General features: G+C 48.3%; 1 protein-coding gene across 1 annotated transcript in view; it reads left to right on the top strand.

Annotated features, from left to right (window-relative positions):
• The window catches only part of IA-2 (tyrosine phosphatase IA-2), a 514,718-nt gene that overhangs the window by 189,105 nt on the left and 302,481 nt on the right, over nucleotides 1-23,132 (top strand). The window contains exons 10-12 of the mRNA XM_089545824.1: nucleotides 7,192-7,345; nucleotides 11,760-11,846; nucleotides 14,064-14,143. Coding sequence (XP_089401950.1) covers nucleotides 7,192-7,345; nucleotides 11,760-11,846; nucleotides 14,064-14,143 — 321 coding nt within the window. The remainder of the gene's footprint in view (nucleotides 1-7,191; nucleotides 7,346-11,759; nucleotides 11,847-14,063; nucleotides 14,144-23,132) is intronic.

Genomic DNA, 23,132 nt, shown 5'->3' on the forward strand with positions numbered 1-23,132 from the left:
AAAATTAGAAGCAGTTGATGAATTTACCGCAAGTGGCGGTACTTCCAGGAAGGCGACATCAGTTCGCTCCGAGCAATGAGAACTATCCGCTCTGGTGACGTCACTTGCGACCAACCATTGCGAATTATCCGGTTTGGTAACCTAACTTTCCTTCAGCCAACGAGAGAATTTTGTGACCGACCACACATTTTTTCCCGATGAGGCTTTTAATGCTATCGCAGTAATAAACATCACATCGTTTTTTAACAATTCATTGACGACCAGCCGACGATGTGGCGAATATGTTGATCTGCAAGGTGTCATTGTGACCAACGACATATCGTTGGCGTCATAAAAATAAGGTCATGATTTAAGTGATGATTATTGTGATCTAGAAATACAGGTATTCTGGCACAGTTGCAGCCGCCCGTACGTCGGCGCCCTAGTCGCGCTTTTTAGAGCGAAACGCTCTACTCCTCCGATGTTGAGCTTGAAGGTCATCTGGCTCTTGTATTTGACCTCTAACGGGAGGCGCGCCGCATGGGGGAAATTGAGCGTGGTAGGCGCCTCGATCTTCTTCACTTCGCACTTGGCAGTCACTTCCACCGCTGCGCTGGCGGCTGCTCGGCCGCTCCTCCTCACCAGTTGTGACATGTGATGTGTCACGTGATTCACTCTTGCGCTGATCTTGTGACGTGTGATGCATCACGTGATTGCTCTCGGTGAAGTCTTGAAAAAATAAAGATGAATCAAAGCTGAACCGTGTCTAACCATGCTTAACAGAGGTTTCGTTCTGTATATCCGGGCCCAGAAGAGTTGAGCCACAACCACTTTTTGGCGCACTACCGCCATCTACAGCTTCCTCTGGCCAGTCCCGTTAGCAATTTCTCTCAAGGTCTGAATTACTGCGAGCCATTCACGTCTTGCGCCTTATTGTCACCAACCTTAAAGACCAGTCAGCCTCATTACTTTCGTGCTGTGAGTATGAATTTACTCACATCATTTATCTCGCAGAAATTCTCTCATTCTTATTGGAAAGTATTATGTGACGTGTTGAGGGGCAAGCCTAAGATGCAAAGTGCCCCATAAGACCTTCAGACAATCCTATGTCCCTGCCTTCCTCTTTTTTTTTTCGTTTTTCTTCACGGAAAAAACTGTTCTCCACGCAGAAATTTTGAGCAGAAAACTGCCCGCCAGCTTTAATTTTTTACTCCGTGATTTTTATGACTCTAGGATTTACTAAGAATGAAGCGCAAGTTGGTCTTTCCGCCTTGCTTCATATTTGTCAAGTGGTGTGGTCTGGGTCGTCCATATTTCCAGGCAATCCGCGTTTATGATGTTTTAGTGAAGAGTAGCAAGTCTCGGTTCTACCTGTTTTTTTTTTTTTTTTTTTACGGAACCACACATCCTCTTTATCTCGATATTCGAAGGACCTTCGGCCCGCACGTCCTGTCCTCCTTGATATGTGTATTTAATTGCTTTATTCCGTAAAATATGCATAGAGCCTAAATGCACCGATTAAAGATATTCGTTTAAATTTGATTTTTGTCAGAGACGCAGCTACGGTGGTATTTGTGGATTTCTGAGGACGCAGCATCTTCCTTCTGTTTAACATTTAGTTGTATTTTTTCAAGAATAAGAAGACTAGGCGGGAACGCTTATTTCGACGATCGAAGGCGTGCCTGCAATGTACGCCTGTGCGGCGAGTAGCGACACCACGATCACGAGCATGAGTGGGTCGTGCCTTCCCTAGCATACCCGATCTAAATCAGCACTTCCAAGAATATTCTAGTAGGCGTTGCCTGGATCATGCCTTTGATATACCCTATTTCTTTCTTTCTCTCGCCTCTGTCATCCCATCTATCTCTTTCCTCGCAGTACTGTTCTGATGCCGGCTCACAGTCAGGCACCTACCGCATTTTTCCTTTCATCGTAACATCTTCCCACACCTCGAAGCTCACGCGTAAGATTGGAATTTTAGTTTTTTCTTCTCTGCGAAAAGCACGTTTATGCTAGCCGTGATGTAGTCGGCCCAAAGTCAAGTGCTGAGAAGGTCAGTCCTTAAGCAAGCGGGCAAGAGCTCCAGTCTAGCATAAGTTATATGATGAGAAAGAACACTAAACAACTACAAGCCCCCCACATACAAACACGCAAGCGCGCACACACAAATGCACCCACGAGCAAGCACACTCGCGTACATACAAAAAAAATTATTCAGCGAGAGCTCTTGAACTTCTCGCAACTAGCCTTCCTACTTGAATTCTCCAGGCGGAGCGAACGTCATCCTAACTTGTTTTTTTTTACGTGCCTAGTTGCGCTCATATGCGGCGTTCGTCGATAATGCCTGCGTGATCTTATTTTATCGCTCTACCATTTTTGTATTTTCCTTTGACGTAGACCGTAAACGAGCATCGCCTGAATTATTCGAACCGCCCTTTTCACTCACGCACGCTCCAAGTGAGGTCAACCGCACAGAGGTCGCGATGACAGGAGTACTCACCACTTACAACCGCGATGTTTTTATCATCGTCCCTTCCCCCCACCGCTTGGGCGAGCAGATCTGGCGCGGTCGTTGCACCATCGAACCACAGGGTGGCCGGGGGCGAGCACCCTGCCTCGCGGCCGCACCGTCACCAGTCAATTGGCCCGGGCTGTTTTGGGCCGCTGCGGAAATGGAGACGTATGTGGTCCGTCTTCGGGGCGCCCGCCGATGACGCAGTTCGGCGTCTTATTGTGAGCCTCCGTCGGTGCAGCCCAGGGAGCAGCGGGATTGGGACGACGCCCGCATTTGTTCATTGGCGAGTTCGGCCTCCGGGAAGCATCTGCTATACGCTAATGAACCTAATCACGAACAGCGGGAGACCGAAAAGAAAGACTAGGGGGCGGGGGGGGGGGGGGGGGGGGGGAAGCAGAGGTTAGTGTGCTGCTCTGGGTGTCCGGGTAGGGGGTTCGTTGGCGGGGTGTCGCTCGGAGTCGTTCCTGTTTCCTTGCGGAAAGGAAAGGAGCGCAGACACTGGCAGTAGGGCCGGAACTAGAAATGTTCTGGGCGGGAACCAAATTTCAGGAAATTCGCAGGAACCCCTAGGCTCTCCTTCCGGCTTTTGCCTTGTGTATTCGTCATTTCTACGTAGCGCAGTTTCGCGAACTTAGAGCCCCTACATGGCAGTATCTTTGGGCGTCAGATTTGTGCGTGTATGTCTCCTTGTTAGGTGCAGGGCCTTCAGTCATGAACGATACTATGCAATACTGGGAAATACTGTTCAGTAGTATTCTGTGGTGTGCAGTTATTGATGCATTTTTGGGGATATATTTTTACCTTGTTTTCATTGCGTAGATAGCCGAATCAGTGCAATGAACGGCATCTATCAGTATTCTTTGTGGTTTTTCAGTATGGTTAATACGAAATAGTTCGGCCTTTAAGCACATATTGGTCTGTAATGTGTTATTCGCTGTCGCTCTGCAACCTTAATGCTCTAGGGTAACTCGGCTTGTTTGCTTCGCTGGTTTGTTAACAAGGGTATCGCGGAAACCACCGGATTTCACTCAGTAAACAGATAGGATTGCGTTAACGTTGAAATATTGCTAGACAGACTTTCCTCTCGTTTTCCTTCCGGGCATCTCGTTCACGTCCCAGTAAAGTTAATTTGTTAGCCCACATAAAAATGCAAAAATTATGTGCTCGACAAACCGGTAAATCTTGTTTCGAATAGAAAATGTCAGCAACTAACACAACGAGTGTGGTTCGAGAGCGAAGGGATGCACTGTTGCTTTCATAATTTTCCTTCCCACTTTGGTCGCAACTGTTCAACATGAAATGTCAAGTGTTATTGTTGTTTATAGCTGACGCCAGGTTATACAGGACGAATCTCAGCGGCATTCTGTTATATTTAATTAGCAGAAAAGCTCGACAGTCCAGAGGGCCAGCTCGCCTCAAAGAATGTGCCTAACTATGCGTTCGATCACCCCGTGGTACTTTTTCGTTTTCGTCCAGCTATTTACGGCGACAAGAGTTTAGTGCTGGGATGGACTTCTTTAATCCGGAGCAAAGGAGCTTTTTCATAAGCACACTATATTCGCCACATTATGAGGTATGCGGCTTTAACTCAGTCGTACGACAAAACTTATCTGTTAATATTATTTACACGACCCGTCAGATGAGGTTAGTGATGTGTCAGCTTAAAATATAAAATAAATGGAGGGATGGTGGGTTCGAAAAGAAGTCTCTTGCGGCTGAAAAGCTTGGTTTTACGCAGCAAGTAAAAAAAAAACAAGAATTTGTTCTTCCTGCTCGCCGATATGTGGCGCTGAACAAGCCGATGACGGAGAAAGAAAGAGCATTAAACGACAGGTTAAAAACGCGGAATTTAAAAATTGGATGAATTCAATGGAAAAGAAACATAGTGTAGAACTATATCGATTCTGGAAAAGGCAGATCAGGAAAGAATTTTTCTATGATAACTCAAGAGGCAGTGCCCTACTTTTTGAAGCTAGATCAGGGTGTCTTAGAACGCGCAGCTACAAAAAGAAATTTAACGAAGAAGATGACACATGTGCAGTGTGTGGTAGATCTGTGGAAACAATTGAACACCTCATAATCAAATGTGATGGTATCCATCCGGATGTCGATGCAGGCACAGTCACTCTTTCTGAGGCCCTAGGGTTTAAAGATAACAATGGTCATGTAAATAAATCTGCAGTGGAAGTCAGCAAAAAGCGATTGGAGGATTGGTGGCTGAAAAGCAGAGATGTGGCGTAAGGTTAGAATAGTAGGAAACCGTAGGCAAAGGTGATGGAGAATCTTAATGAGAATTGCCAACACAGTAAAGAAAAAAAATAAATAAAGAAAAGCTGAGCATGGTGGCAATTGCCACCACCCCGTTTCAAAGGGGGCGCTCCTATCCATCCATCCATCCATCCATACAGGTTGAGGTATAGAACGTTGTAAGCTGCAGAGATATCGCTTCGGATTTCGCTGTGTCGCCTTGTGAAAAAAGTGATAGGGTTTTAATGTAGTTAAACCGAGTAGGCGTGAGAAAGGATGTGTTTAGCATAGTTGGCTGATGGTTTTGCTTTGACGGGTTGTTGGCACGTCTGGTGATGATATTAGATTCAAGTTAAGCTCTGATCGATGTTAAGCTGATCTGATCTGTCCGCGCCGCAGATGGAAGTTGATGAAGACTGACCACTATGTGCAATGCACACCTCGAGAGTTCGTTGCAGTTTAACATGAGGCGGGATCAGCTGCGGCGATAGCGCACTGTTGTCGTAGAGTGGTCAGCGAAGTTGACTTGTTCGCGCCGTCACGGGTTTGAAACCCAGTCGCGGCAATATTTATTTTGTTTCTGCATCCTCAAAATCAAAAATGCCACACGATGCATGGTTAGGTTTCCCCGTCAAGTTGTGCTTTCGCAGTAAAAATGTACGCCAGAGAGCCGAGTGTCTGCTCATTTCTCTTCAGAGAAGCCAGCCCTCTCTTTACGCGTTTTATTTTGGGCAGCATAATAATGTACTATAATGATGCAGATCAGTTAAGCGCGATAGAGACTATCGAAACATGAACTCAGTAGTCAATATCCACCTCAGTGCCATTTGTCTGACATACAATAGCGTCTCGTAAGCTGTGTGGTACACCAAGTGGCGAACAAGATGCGTATTGTAGTCGATAAGCCGCAGCACAGCGTCATTGCACAGGGTGACAGGGAGACGTATGCCGGACTGTTCTGACGAGCAGCGGCTCACCCAAGCTGTAGCAATACTATACGTCTTCAAAGAGAAGTAGACATGAAGGCAAACTCATTAAAACCTGATTCCGGCTCAGTTGCTTCTAAAGTCGGCATAGAATACCATTATACGCTATTCCCATTTCAAGCACTTTGAAGCCAGTGAAAGGGTGATCTATTTGTTTAACTCGATGTCAACGCTGATCAGTCTCTCTTCGCAACTCGTTGTGAACAAGCAGCCGTCTGGCATCGAATGCCACTGAAATCATCTGTAACTACTCCGATTTATTCTTATGATAAAAACACTAATTCTTCAGTGTTGTTCACTGAGATGGCAGTTTGCAGGTTTTGTTCGGCCGAATAAGTTCGCTTGTCTCGGCTATTTCTTCATCACGTGCTACTAGTGTTTAAAGGCTCTTTTGGCAGAGGTATTTTCACGCCCTTGGAACTGTACGTCTTGTAACTGCAAGCAACTTCGAAAACGTTGCCGCATTGTTTCGCAAAACAGGGACTACTGGAGGCCCAGCTTCTTCTCTGTGCACCTATATGCTCGAGGAACGTTATGGCCAAATAATCGGACAGCAATACGGGCCTTTGCAAAACGAGCTTGCCTCGTGTCGTCATATTGCTTATCGGAGAGTTCTGCACACGCGCGACTACCACAGATCTACTGGTAGCGCGAGCGCTGTGCGCGTGTCCTCGACTGCCCAGAAAGAACACACTTGATCCTCTTGGCGTAACCAGTTCGGCCTTTTCATAATGTCTCACCCCTATCGATAATTTATCACGTTGTTGAAGAAAGTACACTGATCTGGAACTTAAGAGACAGGAACAAAGCTGAGTTGCTCAGGAAAGAAATGTCCGTTACTGATATCTTGGCTGAAATTGAAGAAATTGGCATGTGCAGGGCATGCAGTGCGAAGGCAAGATAACCGACGGGTCTTGAGAGTAACGGAGTGGGATGTACGAAAGTGCAAGCGCAGCAGCGTCCCTGTTTGTCTTTCTAACACGTCCCTGTTTGCGCAAGCAGCGCAGCCTTTGAAATGACGGTCGAGAGTCAGGCAGGCGGGTATGGCTAAGAAGTTTGCGGACAAAATGTGGTCGTGTCTGGCAAAGGACAAGAATAATTGGAAGCCAGAATGAGAGAGCTCTTCGTCCTACAGTGGAATTAATTGGGCTGCTGCGCATGATGATGAACTCAAGCGGGCCCTTTTGAGCAAAGTGATCTAAAACCTATGCTCGCAACCGTCTGACATGGTCATGTAAGGCAATCAGGGGCAAGTCTGATGGGTTCTGAAATCTGAAGGGTTAGCTGAGATCAGTCGTTCGCTGTTCTGCGCTGCCCCGTGGAAGCATAAATATCTTGAACAACTAATCACTCTTCTGCACGCGTCCTTTCTCGCCTCGTAAAGCGACGTCATGCCCGCTGTATTTCTAATGCCTGTCTAAGACGTTTCCCCTAACTGATATCCTTTCTCGTTTCCACCCGCAGGTCAAGCGAACGGGAAGCGACACGGCCTTCCTCCGACCGGCTCCAAGGAGATGCTCGAGCACAGCTACCGGGGCACTTTCGAGGCAGTGCCCGCACCAGACGGCTTCTACTCGGCACTAGACTCCAACAGTGCTTACATCGTGCTCAACGAGGCGTAAGTTTTCTTCGAAACGAAATAATGAACAAACGAGAAGTGTAACGCAAAGGTTAGCTTACGCGTGAGCATCCAAGCGTAGAGCGCTCTGCTTCGCAACTGATTCTGGCTACTCCTTTAGCCACCAAACTGTGCTTGCTTTACACTCTAAACCCAAATAAGCCTATAGAGGAGTAAAAAGGGGGCAAGCTGCTCTTTAGCGCACTCCTTTTTAGATGTAGGGTATGCTGCCCAAGTTACGGAGAAGATTTTTATACCGAATATTAACTCTTCGCTACGCAGGTATACGCAACTGCAACGCTAGTAACTTGATGCAGTTAGTGAGGGGAGGAGGTGTTCAAACGCGGCACTGGAGGTCGTGAGGAGATTGAAACCCTCGGTTAAAATCCTCGTAACTGCCAGAGCTTCATTCGTTTTGAAGTGGGAATTTATTTTAGTTGCCAATTTCAGTAGTGCGTATTTTTAGCGATGAAAATTTGCCCGAGGGCTCGAGTAGCATACCCTGTTCTTTAAAGGGAGTGCGATGAAGGATAGCCTACTCTATTTCTACTATTTTGGTATTTAGAATGTACCACTAAATCATCAAAACTAAAAGATTGCCCCAGCTCTGTGAAGTTGCTGTTGCGGACCCTCTTTCAGGTCCTCGTGATTATTTTCCTTTGTAACACAAAAGTGTCGGTGATCCCTTGTGCTAACGGAACGCAAATCCCACCGCACAGCAGGCGTCGCATGCGAGCAAAGACGCCCGCACCAAAGATTGAGATGCAGAATTCTCAAAAGAACTGAACATTAACCATTTAACGACCAGTGTCGCGAATACGCCACATGCTGATCGCATGCCTCCCACTTACTTCTGTACAAAGCTTGCATGGAAAATTCGATATCAGTATGTTTCCAGTAGCCAGAACTTCTAATTGTTTGGTGCACACACGAGGACGCTGTCTGAGGGAGAAAATGCCGCGGATATGCGAATTCCAGCCAGCGCTCAACGACATCTCGTATCTCAACTTGCGAGATATGTTGCGGCAAGAATAGATAGAAATAACTTGGATAAACAACTGTGAACTCTCCTTGAGTCTTTGGCAAACAATTTTTTTCATTTTTGGTTAGTCGCCAATTTGCGACATGTGCCATTTCTGTCGAATTTTGCTATTTAAAGAAGATATAATGAAACTCGTTAGACTAGAAAATCGCCTATTATGCCTTGACAATTACGTATACCACAGATGTTTTGAGTACAGCAAGCTAAACAACACGCATTTTGTGAGAAAATATCGGGAAATTGCTGCGTGAAAAAGCACTCGCATAAGAGGAAGAGAGCCCAACTATGCTCGCTAAAGCTCAAGCTCTTGTCTAGAAAAAAAGAATTCACAGACGATCAATGCGATTCATATTGTACAGTATGTGTTAAGTTATTCCTCCCCCTCTACCCCCCCCCCCTCCCCCCCCCCCCCCAGACAAAGCAGCCGCTTTTTGATGGGCTGAGACTGTGCGAGTGGGTGACATGATCAAATCCATCAATCGCCATCTTGGAGTTGAAGTTTCTCATTTCCTCGTACAAAAACTAAATGAAACTAAAGAATCCCGAACAAAGGGTATTTCTTGACACGCCGTACCCCCCTCTACTATCCCCACTCCTCGCCTCTGATTGGCACTGAGGAGTATCCCTCGCCACCTGTTCCCTCCCAACATGAGGTTTTTAGAAAATGAAATGGCGCATTAACTGCCTCATGAATTCAATAGAAGGAACGCCGACCAAAAGGTTGTTGTTTAATATGAAGACGAAGACATTGAATTCATGAATCTTCTACCCGACCAGACGAGTTTTCGTCGAACGTTGGATTTCATTAACTGCCTCACTTCTCGATGGACTCCTCAACCTCGCCACCAGAAAAGGAGGGAAGATGGGCGTGAAAAAGAAAGATTCGCAGTAGTGGAGGTCTCTGGAATACTTTCGACCCCTGGGGATCTTTAACGTGCACTGACATCGCGCAGCACATGGGCGCGTTTCGCGTTTCTCCTTCATCAAGATGCCGCGGCCGCCGGTGTACCTTCGTTAATTAGGGTGCTACAAGTAATATGGAAGGTACAGTGAACATGTTTCCTTAAATTCCATTCAAAAAGAAATCGTGCGTTATTGTAAAATCCTCCCATGGGAATGGCGGTACGTAACCTGGCGGACACGTCCAGTTTCTAGACTCATATCGGCTTATTTGATCAACCTTGGCAGTCTCTGAACTAGTGCTGCGATGGTAGTATGTTTGCACATATTAAACGTAGCGGAGGGGCTGGGCTGTGCGGGGTTTATTGTGTCAGCTAACTCAGAGCTTTAAATAAATATCGAAATGGGATCACTTGAACACAGTTCCCCCTACGTAATCATGCCCTCGTTAGGAGTCTAAGCATTAGGCCGACAAATCTGTACGGTTAGGTGCACTTCGAAGAGATGAAATTCCATTTCATCGTTCTAGGACGTCTCAGTTTTTTTTGCGGTTTATTTGCATAGTACAGATTTTTCGCGATTGCTGTACTCCCTAACAGTTAATTAATACTATCCCGCCAGTGTCTAACAAAGGGCCGTAAAGCAACCTGTAGCGAAATGAGGTGGAGAAACATGCGAGGATGAGCACATGGACTTTTAGAGTGCTCGGCGTTTTCATCCTGTTTTCTCACTCCGTTTTGTCACAGGGCACACTGTCCGGCTGTTTGTTCGACACTTGGGTGATACCGTTAACGCATTGGCTGGGTGTTTACTCTCTTGGAGTCTCGAACTTTCATACACTGCTTTGCAATTTCGTACTCCCTATCGAGTCCAAAATTTATTCACGTTTCCGCGGATGATAAAATCAAAAGCTGCTGGCACTAGCTTTTTTCTACTTTTTCTAATGCCCTAGTTCGGCTTGCTTTGCACACTCGGTGACTGTTACCCGACTGGCGCAACGCGCTTAAACCGGTACAAGTCCCATCATTCGTCCAAACACAAAACCATTCTACCTTCTTCTCGAAAGGCGACCCTGCTGTCGTCCAAATAATTTAGTGGCTTGCCTCTCTTTTTTCGCCTTGACAGATGCGGCATCCCGCTGTTCGAGGTCGCGTCGCCCTTTATATACATAGATGTCGGCACTCGATTCTCGCGGGCGTTCGTGCATTCCTCGGCAGCGCAGCGCTGGTACCGCGGTCTTTGCGCGCATGCCCTTAACGTCCGCACAACCCCATCCATGCAACACCTCCCTCCCCCCCTCTCCCCCCCCCCCCTCCCCCCCGCCGTCCTGCATCCGGGTGTACATCCGCGCGAGATGCCCCGCAGCGCAGTGCGCTCGAACGGGGATGCACTCATCTTCCGCATCAAACTTGCAAGGGCGATTTTAAGCGGGTCGTCGTAGTGCCGCACGGAACAGCAGCAGCCTTTGATGTCCGACCGGCCGATGCCGGTCTCTATCAAACTTGCAGACATCAATGTATGTATACATGCCGCAGTGCCGCGAGCGACCCCGCAGTGCCGCCCCGACGTGTGCGGGCGGACCCGCTTGCGGCACGGCTCGATGGAGCTCCCCGTTACGGCTCGCTTGTCGCCCTTCCTTGGCTGCCCCTCCCTGCACCTCCTCCTAGGGCGCTTGTTATTTGCACGGTCGCGTGGACCGCGCAAGCTTGTCCGCGGATCATGCGCAGCATTGGGGCGCCGGTGCCAACAGTGGCTAGTGCGTACTGGAAGCAATGCGGCGCTTTGCGGCCTGGTCCCGGCTGCTATCGCTTGCGCTTAACTCGATTGAAGGGCACGGCTTTGAAACGAAATGAAGGTGAGAAAAAAAGACGTGAAACTGAAGAGAATGAAGTGATAGATAGAAAAAGTCTTTGGACGCTCTTTGAATCTTTTTTTTGGAGGGGGGCGGGGGATATCTAAAATTGAGGGGATTAAAAAAAAGGCAGCCGGTGTTCTTTCCAATTCACCTGGATAGCAGCTTATTACCCGAACAGGAAAAGGCAGACAGTTATGGGCCGCATCAGATGCATGTGTTTACGCGCTCGTACAAAGAGATCGCGAGTAGGGCACCGCGGTTCAGGGTAAGGTTCGGCTGACCTATAAAAAATTACAGGAATAGTCGAGGTTTCAGCGTCTTCAGGACACGGCGTCGTATTTCGTAACCCTTCCTGCGGCCAATTTACGCACCGTCTTTTGCCCACAGAAAATTCGCGAATCCACCAAATGCCACTTTTTTTTCCTTCCGATATAGAGACACGGATTTAGCCCACACAACGAGTGAGCTTCATTGTAAAGGGGTCGACCTGACAGTGTTCCCACCTTTAAAAATTACGCTTGCATGAAGCTATCTTTTTCACTCCTTTTTTTTTGTTTGCTTTCTTCGAAGCGACTGGATTCAAACATCCCCTTACGGGTTTCTCCTATCCCCTGCAGCCCTGCGTCGCAAGACGATGCCGACAGGCTGGTGTCAGCGCTACAGCGAGCCCTCCTTCTGCCTTCCGGTACACTCTCTAATATTCGGTGAGTGTCACTTGGAAGCTGGTGTGCGAGTCTTCCATTCTTTTAAATGAAGGTACTGCTTGGCGCAGCGTATGTAATCGTGTGCCCAGTAATGTTAAGTGTGTTAGTTAAGCAATACTTGAGTAAAATCACGAAGCTAAAACGGACAAGCATGACTTAAAGGTGCCTTGTACTGTCTCTCATGCTTGGGCTTTGTCATTTCACGCTGTTTCGCAAATAGCAAATAAATGAATTCCGAAGTTTTTGTTTAGCTGCACCTAGAGGCGGGTGAGTGGGGGTGCTGTGCTGAAAGACTGTTGGGGGTTGTTACACTTATTGTCTAACAGCGCGTAACAGTTACTTAAGCCAGCCGTCATTGACTCCACGCTACTCTGAACCGCTAGTCTACGCCGCTACTCTCATTTCCAGTTACTCTACACGCTACTCTGAACCGACATATCAGGCTTGCCCCATATCAAAACATTTACGATGTACTTGCAGTTCGTTGCTAACCACGAGCCATTTTACACTTTTCAGGTAAAAAAAAAATTCTGGAAGCACCTTTACAATCAAAGACACTATTCTACGAGTTGTATGCGCGCCAGCCAACTCGGATCTTCGCAAGCATTCAGCGACATCATGAAACACAATTAGCATTGGCATAAGAAATGGCAGCCAAGCATGCACCCGTGTTCGCGTTTTGCGTTTCCACTCAACCCCTCCACTCTCTCTCCTGCTACAAACGGCAAGTCAACAGGACATTAGCATGCGGCGTAGTCGAGTTCAACCGAAAACGCCCGCCGCCAGAGCATTCGGGAAGAAGCAATTCTTCGTTCTGCAACTGCACTCGTTAATCAGTGGCACGCGGTCTCAGAGCGCGGGAGGGAACCCAAGTGCACACGACCTGATGTCCTGTGGGGGAGCGTAGGTGGGAAGCGTACTCTCTCTGCTCGCGCTATTGAAATCGGTCAAAGGGAAAAAAGGAAAGACACGTGTGTGTGTGTGTGTGTGTGTGTGTGTGTGTGTGTGTGTGTGTGTGTGTGCGTGTGTGTGTGTGTGTGTGTGTGCGCGTGTGTGTGTGTGTGTGTGTGTGTGTGTGTGTGTGTGCGTGTCTGTGCGTGTGCGCGCGCGCGTGTGTGTGTGTGTGTGCGCGCGCGCGTGTGTGTGTGTGTGCGTGTCTGTGCGTGTGCGTGTGCGTGTGCGTGCGTGCGGGCGTGTGGAGTTAGCAGGATGTGGAAAGAAAAGAGACAGACGGCCTCAGATTCCGAAGCTTCCAGCAGCGAGGCGGCCTCACTGGAGATTTACTCCAGCGCGGCGGGGACCCCGTCCAATCCTGTCTCGGCAATTACGCGCCATTTATTGAACGCACGCTGGCTGGAGGGGTCTACACACGTTCCATTTCGCTGCACTGCCCCCTACATGCGTCGCCAACGGTGCAGGCCGAGTGCCTCGTCGCCGCCCCATCCGCTCGCACAGATTTCATTTGAAAAACCCATTAACTTTTCTCGAACGCCGGTTACGAAACCAGGAGCCCTCTCAGCGCCGAAGGCTGTGCGGGTCGTAGTCTTTCGTTCACCATTTATCGGCCGTTTCTTTCGGAACCTAAGACGTTCCCGACGTCTCGACTCCTTGCACGCGATATTTACTTGTCTTTCACGTGACGCTGGTGTCACGAGTACGCTGCGAACCACCGCTTTCCTTCTTTTTTTATTCGTGAATTTGAATGCATAATGGTTCAAACTGAGAGCCACGTGTTGTCGACCACTCGACATACGATGATATCAGTGATTATATGTGCAGTGTAAGGAGAAAGAGCTACAAAATTCAGGGGATGAAGATGCGTAGTTCGGAAACGCCTACAGCTACTTGTTCGACAATAGTCCTTAACTGAATGGAGCAGGTAGCTACAAGTATTAACGCACGCGTGAAAGATCGCGTAAGATGACGTTTGGTAGAAGCAGTAACTCAAGTGGGTTAATGTGAGTATAAAAACCAATGTTGTCTAAGATGGTCGCGCAAGAAGATTAGGACAGCATCGCGTATGGCGGAGAGAGTGTCGATCCGGGCTAAGCATATAAATGACACAAAAGAATTCGCGATTCGCCTCATTTTGCTCAACGTCCGCGAGCTTCTCTGTAGTGAGACCTGATATTGGCGTTATTTTACTCGTAAAACTGGAATTGATTTGGTGCACCACATGTACTTTATCAACATCTTAATTTTTTTTTTACTTTCCAGCTTGGAGGGAAACCGGGTGAGCTTCAAGGTGAACCCAAACTCGCAGAACCTCAACGCAACAACCGTGGCCTCCAAAGCAGGTAAATTTGTCTCATGCACATTTTGTTTACTTCCACTTTTGACCTAACCGCACCACGCATTGACTGCTTTCTTGAAAGCCAAGTAGGCAAGGACACATTACTCGCTTACCGAAATTGTGGGTGCAAACATGTTTGCAAAAACAGCGAGATGCGCAGCTTTAGATGTTGAAGTAAATGTGGTTTCTGAATCATTTGCAAAAAAAAAAAAATTAACCGCTTATTTACTTCGTTAAACTGAATGCGATGTAGGTGCACTTGTGCACTTGCACAATATATATGAAACCTTCACAGGGGTTACATAAAACGGTTTTACAGGCAATGTAAGTGGCAGCTGGCGCGACGCGGTTTTTGCCTTTCCGCTTTACTGCAGCTGCCGCAAAACCGGTTCGCGTTCTTTCCAATCGGCTGCAGCAGGCGCTTTGTAGACTACGTTCCGCGTGGCTCCTGGAGAGGGAGGAAAAACCGGTTCCGCGTGGCTGCAGCTGCCGCGAAACCGGTTTTTCTCCCTCTCCAGGAGACCACCAGGTTCCACCAGGGCACAAAAATTACCGGCGACACTTTGGAAATTCTAAAGTGTGCTTGACGAAAGCCTCGTCCGTTCTGCCTGCCTTGCTTTTGCATCTGGTGACACGTTCAGTCGGCGCATGAGCATTCGCTCCTTGTTCTTCTGGCGTTTGGTGTTGGGGGAATCCGGCGTCCGCTGCCGCTGAAACCCAAACCGCTCGGCGCGGAATCACTGGGACGCTTCGGAGCCATGTGTCTCACTCACTTGACTGCAACGAGACGTCTGGCGAAGGAGCGGCGGTGCAGCTGCCACCGCCGACGCGCGCGCGCTTTTTCTAGCGCTACTGTGTGTCCTCACGGTTGCTATGCACAGCTATGCACGCCGGTTGCTAAGGAGGGGAGGAGGTTGCTAAGGAGAGGCCACACTTGGCACGACACGATTCCAGCGCATGGGCGGACACCGCGAGTATGAGCCATAAAAAGCTTTCGCCTTAAAATAGCTTTCGTGCTAGTGACACCCCTAGTGCTAGTGCATGATAAGGAAAGGAAGATATCTCTCTCCCCACTTTGCCGCTTTCAACCGGTCGCCTGTCACCCTCTCTTTGTCTTCCATCGCCCCGGTACATTTCTCTTTCCTCTGCAAGTGGAGAGGAGATTTTTGTCTCTTCATTTTTCCACCTGCCAGTCGTGGCAGGTGGCAGCTAGTAGGTGGAGACTTCATCCGCATACACGACGGCTTTCGCTACGGAGGCATCTAGTACTAACGCATGAGAAAGGCGGGTTTATTATAGTAAAGCCTGGTCCAGGTGACTTTCGCTGTGTGGTTACATTAACGTTTTGAAAAGAATCGCCGTGATAAACTGATAGAAGAACCAGCGTGATTTTGTTCCCACAGAGATGCACACTATCACGGTGCCATGCGTACTGCAATAATTTAGCAACTATGCCGTGAGACTCGTTTAATGTAGGAGATATATATCGTAGGAGTAGAGGCTTGAAGAAGCTGAAGTAGGAAGTGTAAGAGATCCGCTTTCTTTCGTCCTCTAGACTGGCGGATCGAAGAAATTTTGCATATACGCTTAAAAACTCCATCATGTGTTCTGTTTTCTTTACTAATTTTTCTTTGCTTATGAGGCGCTCAATACAAGAAGAAGTTTTCACATCTGATCTTGGGGCATACAAACAAAGGCAAATAATAATAGCTCCGCCATCATCTTTAGGAGCATTTAGGGCCGTTGCTCGCCATAAGGAGCTGCTCCTATAATTCAGCGCCGTTCGAAACAGGGATCCTTGGTTGCGCTCAAAGCGCCAAGGGACACTTAAGATGGCTTAGTGTCTATCCCAGAGTACACTACTTCATCTCGCTTTCAAACATATCCTCTAAAAAGAGAGGAAATGAAGGGGTGCGGTTGAAGCGTGTGTCCTAGATCCCCAAAAGCATTCGACGGGTGGCCCAAACTGAGGCCTATGACGTCGGAAGGGGGATGCGAGTTAGAAAGCACTTGGCAGTACTCAACGGTTGCCTCCTTCCTTTCTCCCTTTCCTGTGAGGGCAAAGAGAGTGTGATGCACGAGATGTGCAAGATACGCTCTGATCCCTGCCTCCCAATGTTCCGTTCATTGACGACTGTTTGTCTTTCGGCGCAGCACATAAACGACCACACTTGGGGGCCTCGGCGATATATACTTCGATGGTGGTGGTGATAGAAGCGCCTGGTTCAGTCTTCGTTCTCTCCCCTTCTCTCTCTCTCTCTCTCTCTTTCTCCGTAGCAGCGCGTCATAGCACCAAATACTCCGATTCCAACAGCGAACGATGCGCTCCCGGAGCGCTCGCTCTGCGTCCCAAAGGCACAGGCTCACAGCCCCGTCTCACCACCTAGGTGGGTACACGCCCCGAAGGGAAGAGGCGAAGGCGGTGGCAGCCACGAACGCAGCGGCAAGCCGCGTCCATTTGCGACGCGTTTGCGGTGCTCCACTACGGCCGGGCTCTAAGCCCCCCCGTCCCACAAAACCTCGACAAGGAGGTATCCGGGACACCAGGCGCTCCCCACCGCGCCCAGTGTCAACAGTGTTGAGGATCTTTGGACGGCGCCGCCGCGGAAGCCTTTAAAAGCTCCCGCCGCTTGGGAAGGCCGCCCGTGGCAAAGCCCGCACTCTTCTCGCGAGTTTGCAACGTCGCTTTCCGCTGGCGATCCGACGCGTTTTCGGAGGCCCCCAAAAAAGGAGTGGAAGAGGGACAGCTTCGCGCGGGTCCTCGGCAAACGGCACCGCTTAGCGATGCTACGCAAACGCCTCAAAGCCTTGGCTGGCCGCCTAGGTTACAATCTCTCCCCTCTCTGTCCCGCTCATCTCCTCCTCTCCCCTCACCATCCCAGTCCAGCTTCCATACAAGTAGAGGAACGTTTGTAGGAGTGGAATTTTAGCACGCTCTCGTGAAGAACGCATAGCGATGTCGAGAAAACCGTGGCATGTTATTGCCTACGCCTTTCGTTGTCTTCGCTCTTTCCAAGTGCTTTTACTTTGTGGGCCGCGGAAGGATTGAGAAGCCCTCGTGGTTTTAGCGGGACCGAAATATTTCGCTTTAAGTGGAAGTTTTGTAGGGAAAGATGCTTTTATTAGCAAAGATAATGTGTGCATTCTATGATGCGACTCTTGCCACGCGCCGCGTTTTGAAATAAACACTTTGGCGACCTGAACAAAGAGGTATTGCTACTGTTATTACGTTCCGAAATATACGTATTTGCTACGGTGCGTTTCAAATTTCACGAAGGCCCTGGGCAGACTCGTTACTTCCTCATAAGATGTCGTCGGTACTTTTGTGGTACTCGTGACATTGCTTCTTCAAATGCAGAAGTTTGAATCTTGCAAAATTTGCAGAGCAACATTTCCAGATGAGCTTGTTTGACTTGTACTTGTGCGCGCAGTGTAAGGTGTGGCCGCAGAGACGGGTGGGTGTCTATTTAAAGAGCACTCTTGTAATTAGATGGCTGTCAGTTATTGATGTTCTAATTGTGACAGTGCTACAAGAGGAAATCAAAGGGCCAGGATGCACGCATCGCATTCGGTTCCTTTCTTCGTTCCACGCCTTCTTCCGTCGTGTTCTCGCGCAGATGCTTTAATGTTCTAATTTGTATTTCGATTCTCGCGGAGTTGAGACAGCAACTCGGCGAGCATGTTGCTAGTGCGATAGCATAGAAGCCTCATGGGGCCAAATGCCTCGCCGGTCAAAAAGTTCACCCATTGGCTGGCGGGAAGCGACGTCTCCAGACCGAGCACTCCCAATTGTCTAGAAGGAAGTGACGTTTCCAGACCGGAGCACTCCCTTTGGCGGAAATGACGTCACCAGAAGGGAAATGACGTCTCTTCCGGTATACACATCAACAGTTTTAATGTCACCACATAATGGAACTGGGTGTCCATGCGAATTTTCTCCATATGAGGTGTGCCGCTTTGGGTAAATCAATGACTTAGGCAACAAAGAGACAAACGAAAAGAAAGTTATCTCAGTCCCGCGTATCTAATTCAGGCTTTATTCTTGGTGGTCGTCTTGATCAAACGAAAAGTAACCTTTATTTTACTTTGCTCTAATACGATTGATTAATCAGGAATAACTCAGTAGTTTTTGAACAACGGGGAACACGCATTGGAACGCGGGTGGTCATTAAAATAAACCATAAACTACGGGTGTATTCTTTCTTTGTTTTTCGGAGTGTTGGCTGTGCATCCACAAGTCACGCCACGTTCCCCACATTCCGGATTCCACGGCCTATCGTATTTCGCGTTGACGCAAGGCTTGCATCTACAACCTTAGGCTGATTTTCGGGTTTTCGCGCGCTTCGATCAAAGCGCGATAAATTCACTTCTTTTAGAAAGGAGCTAATAGTTGGAGAACTGTCCAATTTTTCTTGCTTTCCTACACTGAGACTTTTTAAACGAAAATTTTCGCACATTGGCAGGATATGAAAGCAATGCTTTTGTTCAGTTAATTCCAGTATTTTAAAACAATTTGCTCCTATTTGCTGCATGCGATTCAGAAAGAAGTAGTGGTTTGGTTCCATTTCTAGAAACACACACTACAACATTGGCGCGAGCGCCGTAATGCATCCTGCTTACAAATAAACGAAAACGAAAAATGACTGCTCTTGGTGTGGATTCTCGTCTCAGACATGTCATTCTTTCTCAATCATTCCTGTACATATCGCCAAGATGACGTCCTTAAATAGTTGCCTTAAACCCCTAACACTATTTTCTTATAAAGTTAAGACCCATGACAAAAGTCTACTCAGAACTTGGTATAAGCAGTTTATGCTCAAAGTTACAATCGAACGTGCTTTACAGTTCCCCACCTTTTCCTTCCATGCACACATGTGAGGATTTTTCAGTTCAGACATACCTTATGAAGCACGTTTAACGTAGTTAAACCGTGTAGACGTGTGAAACCAAGCGCTTATTCTTTAATTGGAGGGGGCACTTAAGTTTCCCCTCAAGGGTGTGACGCGATAGCTTTAGTGGGTTAATGCCCATATGCACAGAATTTGTCATTTTTTTACTTATAATTCATAGACCGCGGTGAATCCTCACACCACTACCTGGGCAGTGGCGCAGCGGTTAAGCGATTCGCCCCTGCACGGGCAGGTGGCTGTTTCTATCCCAGCCACCGGTAGGGATTATGCGGCCCACGTTTCTCTTCCCAAGCAGCCTCTCGCGATCAACCTGATAACGAACCAATCCGAACTTACCCGAGCTTCCGCCCATTAGCTGCAGCTTGCCTGACGCTCCTCCGAACTTACCCGAGCTTACCTGAGTAACTCGGGTAAGCTCCGGTTATTTCGGAGCGCAAGACAAGATGACAAGGTTCTTTCACTGGATTGATACGTCTGGAGCAGTACTTTCGCACTAATATCAGCAACGGTGAGCCGTGCAGTTTCTGTTCTTTTACTAAGAAGGTTGCAGATTAGGAAAATGCGGACATGGACTTCTTTGTAACTATTTCTTCCGTGTTTTCAGCTCCTTGCAAGCAGATATAAAGTGCGTGCCAAGCCACGTACCCTCTACACCATTCCAATACACCGGTGCAGCTTCTCTGAATCTGCCCTAAGGAGCAGTTCGTGCCTGGGTAATCGATACAGAGATCACTCCCTCTAAAGTCTTATGTGCTCTGTAATCGCTTGCCCCGCGATCGCGAAGCTCAGCCGTAATGCGATGGTCTTGAGAGACTCAGCGGGGACTATTTCTCCGACATTTTGTTCGCCTTCGGTGCTCCTTTCTCTTATTTTTTTTTGCTCAATGTGATTTGGAGATCAGGGGTGCAGGCACTTAATGGAACTGAATGAAAATGCTTGTCTGGCACGTAGGTCCTATAAAAATATTCAATTTCAATGACACAAAGCAGTACTAGCAAAATGTTTCCGGAAGAACGACAATCCTTCGGAAGCACGTGTTCCAGGTTTGCTTTCGACGGTAGTTCTGTCTGCGCACATATTGCTGCGTTATAACTTTATCCTTTTCGCATTACGTTAAAACGCTTTCCATATCGGGCTAACTTGGCTATTTGTGCCCGCACTGGAATAGCTGCCTGCTGAGTCATTATATAGCCGGCGGAACATAATGAGCTGTTAATTTGCACGTTAAAGGAGACGCGAAAAATAACAGCCGGTAACGCACATTTGGTTGTAATATTTATTTCGATAGCTACACCTCTTTCTGACTCTAAATGGCTGCATATGTAAAAAGTTCAGTGGGTCAAATTCAAAACGCAACGTGATGAGATTCCGCAGTCTGTAAGGACAGGTCATTCTACGAGGCAAGTACCGGAAAATCCTGCTCTACCTTAAGTGAGCCGAGCGCTGAGGAGTGCTAAACGTTGGCGTAGTGTGGCGCCTTTGTAAAGAGAAATGCGGATAAATTTTATTCGACTTTCATCCTGGCGCTCATGGTTTACGGGTACTGCAACTGTCTACCAGGGCCAGTAGTGGTGCGGCGAGGTTCTCCTATAACCTCAACTTACTATCTGTCTACCAGGGCTCCCTGAATGTCCCTGTGGAGGTGATGAACAAGAGCCTGAAGGCGCGTTCTTTGGGATTGGATTTAGAGGGATATCCAGTCATTGAAGGAAGCGGTATAGGGGGGCTGGGGGCACTGCGTTGAGCGTATTGATGAGAGAATCTTGGTCTTTGAAGTATTGTCATATAGTATATGGGAAAGGTAACGATTGCATGAGTGGGGTGGTACGGGGTGGCGCTGTAAAAATTCAGGGTTGAGCAGGTTTTTGCTAGCTGTTGTTTATTGTCCGGAAACATTGTCACAGCAGAATTCAGGACGTCGTTAGTTTAGGTTTAGACGCCTCAGGTGGTCTAAATTTCTGGAGCCCTCCACTGCGGCGACTCTCATAGCCTTAGTCGCTTTGGGACGTTAAAGCCCATAAACCAAACCAAACCAAACATCGGGAGCGTTATTAATCATGCCATCTGCCAATAATCCGCTATGTCAGCCGTCTGATCAGCCGTCGATTCGCACCTATCGGATTTTTGGTTTTGTTCAGCCTAGTCACTGACAACTTTTCACGCAAAAATAACGAATATAAAAACAAAGCTCACTACCTCCCGAATTATTTTAATTTTTTATTCTTATTCACAAGTACTGCAGGATTGTAACTGGGCATTAGGCGGATGCGGACATTTGAAGCAGTCGAACAAAAGGAACAAGCGAGACACCGTGCAGATATTAATGAGTACGTTGCTGTAAAACTGCAGGTGTTTCTTCTGAAACAGCCCCTATATTGCAAATCCAAGAATTACAATGAGTTTTGAACGTGTCCCAGTTTCCAGCGGACCTAGTTAACAAACCCTGCTCAGCAAAGTGAAGCAGCTTTAGCCCGAGGGCTTTGGAGAGAGAGAGAGAGAAAAAAAAGATACGAGACAGACAGAGAATTAAAAAGAGGTACAGGCGGCGTTCCTCGGTACTGTTTTCACGGCCCATCGAAGAAGCGCACTAGCGCATGCACCTGCGAACTAGAGGCGACCCAAGATGCAAAGCGCCGGAACAGGGGAGGGTGCTTTTGTGCACGGGCACCGGACGGGGAAGCGGAAAACAAAGGAAGTGCCGACGATGCGGGTACAGCGAAGGCGAGGATACACGGGTGAGAGGGAAAGGGGAACGACAGGAGGAAGGAAAGCGCGGATGAGTCTCGTCACAGCGGGACGCTGCGCTCCCTGCTCGTCTAATTTTCTCTCTCCCTCCCCTCCTCTTGTTCTCTGGGCGCGGCGCATCTGTTTCTGGCACGGGTTCCAAAACTGCGCTGGAGCACGCTCGCGCGCCTGTGCGCGCCGGTGCATCCTTCCGGCCGTCACAGTACTGAGCGGCAACTCTTCGGCCGTCGCTCTCCTATCGTGCGTCGCTGTAGGGAGGGTGAAATGAAGGTGGGGGGGGGGGGGGGGGGGGGTTTGCCGCCTTCCTCCCTCGCAGTCCGCCGCGCGTATACATTGTGCTGCACGCATCCGTTCACGTCTTTCTCCGCCCTTTTCATTTCTCGCCGTCGAGTTCACCTGGCTGAAGCCGTTGATACTGTTTCCTCGACCCCCCCCCCCCCCCCCTCGGCGCGCGCCCTCGCCCGACCCCGAGGCCCCGTCCCCTTCCTCCCTCTCCGCACTGCTCTCTGTCGCTTTTTCCGCAGAGGTGACGACGTTGGAAGCTCGTAATCACAGGAAATAGGAGGTTCAACCAACACCCAACGCGGTGCTGCAGTGCTGTTGTGCTGCGGCTGATGTAGCTGTAATGGAAGACAAACAGTGGCATTCCTTGTCGCACAGTTAGAACGAGGGGAATCGGACACGTTGCAAAAAAAAAGCAGCCAAAGCTCATCGTGAAATGCGATCGTGGATTCGGAAAAAAGTCGGGCTTGGCTCTTTGGGGTGGGCGGGATAAGAGAGACCGAGAAGGGATGACTCCTTGTGATATTCAAGTAGCCACTTCACAATGATTCGCTGGTTGCTTTCGTCCTGTTGCTATTCGCTTTGAGATTGGGTGTTCGATACTCAGTGTGCTGTTACTGGTGCCTGAGAGACATAAACGAGGAGGAAAGCATTTCTAGTGCTTCCCTGTGGTGTCATTCGGCGGCACATTGGAGCCATTTATTGAGAAAGGGCATCATCATCATGTGCGCTTGAACGGCGCTCAGGCTTCTTTGGCTGTCTTTCCATTGCTTTGTGAGTAGTCCGTCTTACATCGTTTGAGACGAATTTCACGTCACGATACGATGATATTCTGCTTGTAGATGTAAACTTTGAACGGTTTTGTTACGCGGGCTTGGTGCATATTGAATACTACAATAGACGCCGAGTGTTCCTCCAGCCGTGTTAAAGGGACACTGAGGAAAAATTGAAGTTGGCTTGTATCGACAGAATACCCGCTCCTGACTACAAAAACGCCACTCATATTGACAACAAAACTCTTGTAACGTAGAAAAGAGCAAGAACGAAAATACAGGG

This window comes from Amblyomma mixtum, chromosome 5 (genome assembly GCF_055824585.1).
Source record: "Amblyomma mixtum isolate Tamu chromosome 5, ASM5582458v1, whole genome shotgun sequence".
In the NCBI taxonomy this organism is placed as follows: Eukaryota; Metazoa; Arthropoda; class Arachnida; order Ixodida; family Ixodidae; genus Amblyomma; species Amblyomma mixtum.